The 9,608-nt window shown below is 33.3% G+C and overlaps 1 protein-coding gene across 10 annotated transcripts; it reads right to left on the bottom strand.

The window, feature by feature from the left end:
* Window positions 1-1,909: 1,909 nt before the first annotated feature.
* Window positions 1,910-8,928, bottom strand: LOC136218557 (protein FAR1-RELATED SEQUENCE 11-like). Of its 10 annotated transcripts, none has more exons than XM_066005510.1 (8): window positions 8,822-8,928; window positions 7,468-8,691; window positions 7,332-7,382; window positions 7,087-7,234; window positions 6,720-6,731; window positions 4,765-6,627; window positions 4,223-4,663; window positions 2,630-3,658 (listed from the first exon to the last, which is right to left on the bottom strand). In XM_066005510.1, the coding sequence occupies exons 6-8, from the start codon at window positions 5,365-5,367 to the stop codon at window positions 3,449-3,451; spliced, it is 1,254 nt and encodes a 417-aa protein (XP_065861582.1). In that variant the 5' UTR covers window positions 5,368-6,627; window positions 6,720-6,731; window positions 7,087-7,234; window positions 7,332-7,382; window positions 7,468-8,691; window positions 8,822-8,928; the 3' UTR covers window positions 2,630-3,448. The 10 variants fall into 10 exon arrangements, 9 of the variants coding, with proteins under 9 accessions (XP_065861583.1, XP_065861584.1, XP_065861582.1 ...); XM_066005508.1 differs by adding an exon at window positions 6,903-7,013 and having other exon boundaries at window positions 4,765-6,731; XM_066005509.1 differs by having other exon boundaries at window positions 6,903-7,234.
* Window positions 8,929-9,608: the final 680 nt, after the last annotated feature.

Here is a 9,608-nt window from a genome sequence, read left to right on the forward strand (position 1 = left end):
GCCTTGTAAACGGTTTGTGCTCTACCTTTAAAGAGCTCAGTATTGGATTGAAAAATCCTGGAGGGATTCTGGGGACTGGACGTAGGCGGAGAGGCCGAACCAGGATAAGTCGTGCTGAGTAATTTCTAACTCTCTCTCAATATATATCTGTATGTGTTGCTTGTTATATTTACTCAGTATATAAATTGTTTAAGCTGACACTGAGTAAATCAGAGTGTTGAGTTGGAAGCTGACCACAAAAGTGTCATTTCCCAACTCACAAGTAAAACAGTTCTAGTCAGTATCTGACTAAAGCCGTCTTACGCCTCACTCGGCCGTGCTGACCAAAACTGAGTTGTGAAACTCAAAGAATTATATTAAGTCAGCATAATTAAAAAGAAAAAGTTATATTAGTTCCTAACCCCTCCCCCCCTTGGAACTAATGACACGGGACCAACAAACTTTTCCATATGCTACTCAGACATACAATGCAAATAATTACTCTATGACTTTACCTACTATATATTTCCATGCTTAGATTCAAAGGGAAATTGCAGATAATGATCATAGTCTAAGTAGCTTGTACAAAACACCTTAGCTAGAGATAGAATAAAATAATGTTCTTTACGATGTTGGTCCTTAATACGACAGATTAGTTCTTGATAGGGGTGAAAACCCCATATCTTTTAGCACGGTTTTTGGAGTGTTTTTATGGTAATTCCAATAAATTAATGTCAATTTCCCATGCTTTATTTCACTTTTATCAAATATTTAGTTTTTAGTTCACTTTTAGCACTTTTATCACTTTTATATCATTTTGAATAAAATAATGCCAAGTTAAGCACTTAACTAAATTTTTCTTTAATCTTTTGGGCTAATTGATTCACCAAATATCACTATACATTAATTTGGTACTTAAAGCCTAAGTTTGGTGAATCAATGTAGCCTTAAAACTAACATTTTTGGAGTTTTAGTGTGATGTTGCAGGTCAAATATGGAAAGGGGAAGATCATCTAGCATATAAACGAGGAAAATTCACGTTTGGGGACCCTTAGGGGCGAGCTGGCCCATCCTTGGTCTAGCAAGGTCATCCTGGGGTCCAGCTCGGCGAGCTGGACCTACGAATCAGTCATTAATGATTGATTCCAACCCCTTATTTAGTTGGGTTTCAACCTATATCTTCCTATTTTGAATTGTAATGTTAACTTAGGCATTCAGGGTCTATTTTTGCCCTATAAATAGGTTTGAATTTCAATTTGTAAAGCATTCATTGTCAATTGCAAAAACTCTATAACCCTTGAGAATTCATCCTCCTTACAATCCTTCATCTGCCATTAAAGCTCACTATGCCAAAAACCCCTTCAGATGACGGTTAAAAACCGTCATCCCGCAAGATATAAAACTGTCACGGGGCTCGCTGCCGTCTGTTGATGCTTCAGATGACGACCACGTTCTGTCATCTGTAATAGCTTCACATGACAGCGACCAAATAGCGACCTGTCATCTGACCACTACTTATATACGGATTATCTAATAACAACTGTCACGAAATATATGTTCTCATGACACCATTTTTAAATAATCTGTCAAAATATTAAGTTGAAATGAAGGTGTTATGTTAATGTTATGACCGTTTTTGTTTTCTCGACTGTCATCATAACGTAATTCACATAATATAATTTGTATTAAATTCTGTCGTTGGAACATAATTAGTATGCCAGTTTGTTATCAGTTCTGTGTCATTAGGTAGAAAGTAAGATGACATTTTCTTATAAGAATTTTGTCATTGTTTTTTTGGTTTTTACCTCTTCCATGAACCTGTATATATAACCAAAGTAAATTGCAAATAATGTGCAAATAACCTTTATATATAACAATAAACTTATACATATGTGAAGATCACAATCCTAACAAAAGATTTCTCATTACAAAACTAACATTTAACTATATAAGAAGTTTAAACACTTAAACCTTGAATCTCCTTACTTGTTATGCCCATTCTTTGCATGTTTCCTTCCATCCCTTTTCTCCCTGCAACATAAAATACACAAGTTAATTAAGTGTCGATCTTAATGCCAAGTGCCTCTATTGTGCCACACACTTTAATAGCCTAATTAGGGACATTATATGTAATTCGTATTGACATAAATTGAGGGTAAAAGAAACGACTCACTAGAGTTTCAACATACATATTGAAGATTGAAAATCTTATAGAGGTCTATATTGAGTATCTAATTAATAATTGTAAAAGATTAACTACCTAATTAGATAGAAATTAGAGACTGAATTAATTTATTTTGCAAAAACTCCAACTCTAATTAACCCATCTGAAATCACAATTTTATATTTTCTTCAAGATTTATCGTGTCTTCTTGGATTGTTATTTTATTGATTTTTATAAGTAATTTAAGTGGCACTTTTTTTATTAAGCTAATATTAATTTTTTAACTTGTTCGTAGCTTGTAAGTCCCACACAATATACACATATATTTTTGGGTCCTGATATTTACAGCCCTGAGGGCTGTACATAAAAACCTACAGATTTTCTATCATTAATGTTTATTTAGCTTTCCAAAAGAATCTATGATAAAATTTAATGATATTTAAAAATTAAACCATTAATACTCATAAAAAATAGAAAACTAATTCCAATACATAAATTTAATTATAAATTATGGAACTAAAGCAAAAATACGTTGTTAACTTTCAAAACTAAGAATACAAAATCTACTGCAAACTATTTAGCAAAATTCTTTTAAATACTTTAAATTTGCATTTTTCCAGTCCAAGAGCTGTGTGTTTGACATTACTCTCAATTTGCTTTCAAAATCTATTAAAAAAAAAAACAAAACCTACATCTCCAATGTAGCGTACATGTACTTTCAATATTGCTTCATTACCTATATCTTCAATGTAAAAACAGGATTTAGTCCTACATCTTCTGCAGTTTGTTTTTGCTTCTTTACTGATGTAGATGATATATCCTTTTGAAATGATGTAGATGATATACCTGCATCTATAGCATTTAGGGTGAAAAAAATTTCCTTTTTAGGACAAGTAGGCTTAGTGTGACCGGATTGTTTACATATGGAACAACATTTAGTCTTCTTCATTCCCAATTCTTTTCCACCCTTATCTCGCTTATTTTTCGGACGTCCTTTTCTCTTTGATTGCGGGGGGCACAACACTACATCTCCATCTCCAAGTGTATTGTTTGTGAGAGTGCATTCTTCTTCTGGCAAGACATCATCTTCCACTTCTTGGACACTATTTGCAACTTCCAATGCATCACAATGCCATCGTGCAGGTAAATAGAAGGATGGGATATTGAAACAATCTCTATGGATAAATACGCGCAATGCATGATGACAGATTATGCCCCAAAACTCAAAATTTTTGCAACTGCATAGCAACGTATATCCATTCCAAAAAATTGTATGTTGTCTAGCAGTGTCCCCTTCAAAATATTTTACCATGTACTGGTTGCTATCAATTTCATTATAGCATATAAAGCAGCCCTTGCAAATTCTTCTTGGAATTTTTTGAAAACGAATGGTGTAAAAACTTCAAAAACTTGTCTTTCCAAAGGCGATTTTGTGATCAAAGAAACAGGTCTAAGAGTAGCAATCACTTTATTATGTGAACGTTGTTGGCTGATTTCTTGAACTGCTATGTCTAACTGAAAATTTTGCAAATAAAGATAATTAAGCAGCAACATTAAAAAAGATAAAATGGTATATGAAACTATATTTTTATTCGGCCTTAATACATTTTCATCTTATAGAAAAATGATAGTATATAGCAATAATAAGTTTAAAGTTTAATTGAAATGAGTAATTTAAGGAATAAGGATTCAAAATAGTTCTATGATTTTTGAGGAAGTATCAATTTAGGCTTCACGTACAAAATAACATCAATATAGGCTTAACGTTTAAAAAATGTATCAATTTAGGCATCGGGAACGGATTGGGCATGTCATTCCTATTACTCTATTAAGTTCTGTTTTCTCCCTCCACGTACAATTGACAGAACTTAACGAAGTAATGTCAATTATATGTCTCATTTCGTTATCGAGGCCTATATTAGTACCATTTTTTAAACGTTAAGCCTATATTAGTACCATTTTTTAAACGTCAATTATGTCTCATGTCTCAAATAATGTCTTTATACTATAGCAATAACAAACCTACTCTACTGTAAGCAAAGCAACATCAACCTTAATTATTTAAGAAAAGAAAAGAACCTGCTTTGCAAAATCTGTTAAGCATGTATGAGAAGAAACAAATCTCTTGATAAAGGCATTTATGCTCTCTGATCTTCCAGTAGTTATCATTCCTCCGAAAAAGAAATCACGAAGATAAGCCGGTGTCCAAAAATGTCTCACTTTATACAGTCCTTGGACATGTTTATTATTTTGGAGATTATATTTCTCAACAATTAGACACCTGTTATGCTCAAACTCTTCAGGTATAGTCATCTTGTATAACTCGTAAAAATCACCACACCACTTTTGATAATCATTGCGTAAAAGAGCTGCAAACCAACAACTAAATTTTGAAGTAATGTGCCATATACAAAAGCTGTGTTTCGTAGTTGGCATTTCAAATGAAATTGCTTCAGACATCCAAGGATCTTGATCTGTTATGATGGTTTTCGGTGGTTTCTTCATAATACTAACAAAAGTCTGACATTTTAAATCAGTAAAAAAAAATTAGAATTTGTAAGTAATCACATGAGCAAAAAAAGTGTAAACTAAATCAAAAGTAAAATATTCAAACGTTATACCTTCATTAACCACTTAAAAGTAGACGTGGTCTCATTGCGAAGGAGTGCACAACCGAATAAAATTGTTTTTCCATGATTGTCAACACCAACAAAAATCCCACAAGGCATATCATATGAATTAACTTTATAAGTGGTATCAAAAACCACTACATCACCATACTGTTGGTACCATTCAAAACTTTGAGCATGACACCAAAATAAATTTTCTAGCCTTCTTTCTTCATCCAATGTAAATGCATATTGGAACATTTTATTCTCTTCCTTTGTAGATTTCATATATTGCATTATGTTCTTTGCATCATTATCTCCAAGCATTCTCTTAACTTTACCATAAAGATTGCGGATGTCTCTGTCAAAAAAGGCCAACTCACTATGTTTAAGATTTTTTTCAAGCTCCATGACTCTGAGTATTTGTCTAATCGACAATCCTGCTTCTTTGTACAAAAAAATTTGTTTTTCATCCTCAAGAGTGATACTCCGATTTGCCGGAAGAAAACATAATTCTTCAGGTGACAATATATTATGATTATGTTCTTTGACAAATACGTTGACATGCCATTCTTCCGAAAATATATCAAAGCAACTCTTAAGAGTAATACACATACGAGCACGTCAATCACACTTTGAAGAACCCTTATTTCTTTGGGTCTTGGACATGTCAACTACCTTCAAACGGGGTTTTCCATGGCGGTAGCAAAGAAAATTGTCTAACTGTCCTTCCATGTTTAGTGTTCGTACGATCTTTAACCGCCACAAAACCATGTTTTTTTGCATAATTATTATAGAAGATATATGCCTCTTCTTGGCATTCAATGGTTTGGCCAATAAAAGGTTCATCATCTTCCTCCTCAGTTACAAGTTTATTCAAGTCCAAATCAAGCATTGTTCAATTCTAAAATAAAATATATGTATAAATTTCCCAATTAGAAAGTCCTAGAATTACCAAAATAATCATATAACTAACATTAACATAAAATCAGGCAAATGATATATGCTAAGACTAGAAAACTTACTTGTATGTTTGTTGGTGGTATTGAGAAGCAATTGTTGGTGGTATTGAGAAGCAAATCTTTTTTTTTCTTTTTTGTGAAAGTTCAGTTACAGCAAATGTGAGAATATATATTAAGGAGATCATTAGGCGGACAGGGAAATTACACTTTGAGTTGGCGGCAAATCCTTAATACATTTTTATATTTTCAATATAAATAAATTCATTTTATAATTAAGATTTGTTTTTATTGAAAATATAACAAAAAATTTAATGCTTATATGCAACCCTTAGGGTTGCATATATCATTTGCGTATATTTTTCTATAGTATTTATTGATGTCATACACATTAAAAAATAATCCATATATACCAAAATTAAGCTAATGTAATGAGATCTCTTGGACAGACCAATCTAATCTTATAAGTTTCAACTTATTCATGTCCATTGTTTCAATACCATAAAAAAATCTGAAACTGAAGATGACTCTCAGAAACTAAAGAAAAATAATATTGAATCATGAGGAAATTTACTGAGAGCGATTTGCATACCTTTCAGCCTTATCATCATTGAGATTAATTCCAACCATTGCCTCCCCTAATCCACAGCTAACATCAGCAAGCACATCATGATCAGTATAATTTGTAACAGCCTGCACAATTGCACGAGCTCTTCTCGATGGATCTCCACTCTTGAAAACCCCTGACCCTACAAAAACTCCATCACAACCCAGCTGCAGAATTATAATCTATCAAGGCACCTTTCAAGTAAGTAACTAGAATAAAAATAATAGAAATCAAGCTCAAGATGTGGAAACTGAGAGAGACCAGACCAACTATGTTGTAACCTTCACTCAATTCTTTCATTTCCTTCACCTGTATGTATGATGGTTTATTAATAAACAAAAGCAAATTTCGAGAACAAAACTGGATTGTATAGCCAACAATTAGCTCAGGAACTTTCACACCTTAGCTTCAACCTGCAAACGTATAATATGAGTTACATCACAAGGAGCATTGGCAGAAGTTGTTTGAGATTAAAAAAAAAAGATAGTAGAATTCTAGTCCTATCCAATGAAACATAACAAAATATTGACAACTAGAGCATATTTATCTGTTTTTGTTCTTTCCTTGTCAAGAAGAAAGTAAACCTTTGGATCAACTTTACAAGTTTCATGCCAAGATTTTATAGCCATCTCCATGGTCTCAACAAGGAAAGAGAAAATTTCTTTCCAACATTCTTCAGATACAATCTTCTCAGACTGCAAGAAATTAATCTTCTTCACCTCCATAGTCCGTGCAATATTAATCATGTTTCTTTGCAAGCACACTTACAAGTTTAGATTTCAAAGTATCCAGGTGCTTAGCCATGTCAACATTAGACTTCATACTCTCCACTTCTAAAGCTCGTTTTTTCTCCTTTGCCAATTGGGATATCCTCTTAATCTTGATACCTCAGTGCTCTGAGAGTTGTATTTCAAAGCTGTTTGTATAATTATTTAAAAACGAAAAACTATGAGCAGAACTACAAAATGTTATCCAGAATGCATTCATAGGATACAAAAGATAGTCAGGCATACATCATCATACTGTTCCATCGCCTCTAACACACAACTTTTTCTGAAATATCCCTGTGGCAATCAAAGTGACACCAAATAAGAAATATTTAGAAATGCATGCTTAAGTCATGATGAGTAAATTCAAAATTCAGATTACCTTTTCCCATTGCTGGTTCAAGGTGATTGTTGTCTCAGCATCAACAACGGCTTTATTAATTAAGCTTAACTAATTGAAGAAATGTTGCAGCATGATTGCTGATAAATGATTGAGTATCACCAAATGGAAGACACATAAGAACAATGTTCATTACACGAACCAAAAGCAACAGATCATGAAAGCAAAACACACGTACATAAATGGATTCAGAAAACAAATAGTTATTACAGACCAAACCATATTTTTCCATGTCAAGTCCACATGCAATAATTTATCAAGCACAATATATTTAGCAAAAAGAAAATAGAAAATATTTCTAAGAGATTATAGAAAACCATGAAAATGCTATATCAGTAACAAAATGCAGCATGGAATATCAGACGTTGAAGAAGGAATTCACCTGTGAAGGGAAACCTGAGAACCAGAACCCATTTCAACTACTTTCTTTCTTCTAATGATATCCATTCAACAATGAACTAGAACTTGAAACTTGAATTAGCCTCTCTAGCTAAGAACTTGAAACTTGAATTACATCTTTAAACTTTACCCTTACTAAAATGATTGCTCCAAAAGTCAGAATCTTATATCTACTTCACTATCAAAACATTTACACTAATGAATATGAAACAACAGAAAATTAAAAACCAAAGAGAAAGCTTGGATTAAAGTCACAAGGACTACACCTCCTCGGGCACATAACTGAACCTTGTTAACTTGTCCTGCTCATACAACTTGGAAACAATGCACAAGGAGTACACATTAAATGTTATCACATATAAACACCATCTAGCAGAGCATAATAAAAAATAATAGCAATCACATAACCGAACATACTGCTGATATGCTCTCATTTTCCTTGTTTATACTAGATTCTGTCATGATATCTTCATCTTTATGCACCAGAATAGAAAGAATCGGACCTCTCTGGTAGATTCCATTTTCTTACAAAGAATAACTACTCAGTATATGCAATCAGAAAAAGTGAGAGTTCATAGGAAAGAGAGAGTTCTCAAACATCAATAGTTCATAGGAAAGAGAGAGTTCTCATACAGATCTAATTGAAATAAAAACTAAAAAACATAGATAAGTGAATGTAAATCCATGATCTAAACAGAGTTAAGCAAAAGCAAGGTGAAATTTATTACTTGTAACAAATATTGACGAGGCGGCTACAAAATCCTTTTTCGCTTTACTCTCCATGCAGAAGCCTCTAAAGCAGAAACCCTAAAAATTAGATATAACACAAATAAGAAAAAGCAAGGTGAATCATATACAATTGTGAGGCCATAAGAAAGATGAGTTTCACAAAGTGAAGAGAAAACCCTAAATTTAATGTCTTAAATAAAAACCTTACCGAGATGAAGAATTCACGAGTTAGAAGACGATTCACCCGATTGACAGAGATAAAGCAAGCAGGAGAAGATGAATTGTGTTTAGGGTTTTTGCAGAGGTGAAGATGGAAGGAGAAGAGCAGTTACAAAGACTGGGTTTAGGCTAAATTGGCCTTATATACCCCGTTTTTTTAAGCGCGCAAAATGAAAGTTAGAGTTTTTGCTCCCCCGCTTTCTATTATTTGGTTGCCGCTTTTTTATTTTCGTATAACAATGACAGTCATTATTCGAAGTGTCGTCTGAGGGTTAAGTGACTTTTCCATCAAAATCGCGTTCTTTTGGGATGACAGCTGACTGTAATCGTAACGTCATCTGAGAATCGAGCGCATTTTTTATTTCGCCTTCAGATGACATAGAGTTAAAATACTGTCACGAAAAATAATCAGACGACACGAAAACAAATCTCTGTCATATATATTGTATCATGTGAAAGGGAAAATGGCATAGTGGCTCTAAAAAGCTGCGTTGGTAGCTATGCCTCTCCTCTTGGTTCCTTTCCCATCACTGATGCTGGCAAAAAGGGGGAGAAAACCTCAAAGGAAGAACACAAAGCTAAACAAGACAAGGCTGCAACCTCTGGAGGACAAACATCAGTAACAACTCAGCAACAACAACATCCATCTAAACTTAGGAAGTCTAACTTAGTTCAAGTCAACATTAAACCTAAGTAGATAGGGACTTGTATTGATTAGTTCTCCTTTATTGTGCTTATAGACTGATTAGTCTTATTTGCTGTATGTTGAGTTGTGT

Source organism: Euphorbia lathyris, chromosome 2 (assembly GCF_963576675.1).
Source record: "Euphorbia lathyris chromosome 2, ddEupLath1.1, whole genome shotgun sequence".
NCBI lineage: Eukaryota > Viridiplantae > Streptophyta > Magnoliopsida > Malpighiales > Euphorbiaceae > Euphorbia > Euphorbia lathyris.

What these genes read in the sequence shown, in the direction of transcription:
- LOC136218557 (XM_066005505.1), bottom strand. Translation starts at nt 5,367, where the DNA reads ATGTGTATTACTCTTAAGAGTTGCTTTGATATATTTTCGGAAGAATGG. An exon ending in CTTTTAAGTGGTTAATGAAG is followed by an intron (nt 4,664 to 4,764) that starts GTATAACGTTTG and finishes TTAAAATGTCAG; the next exon opens with ACTTTTGTTAGTATTATGAA. An exon ending in TAACAGATTTTGCAAAGCAG is followed by an intron (nt 3,659 to 4,222) that starts GTTCTTTTCTTT and finishes CAAAATTTTCAG; the next exon opens with TTAGACATAGCAGTTCAAGA.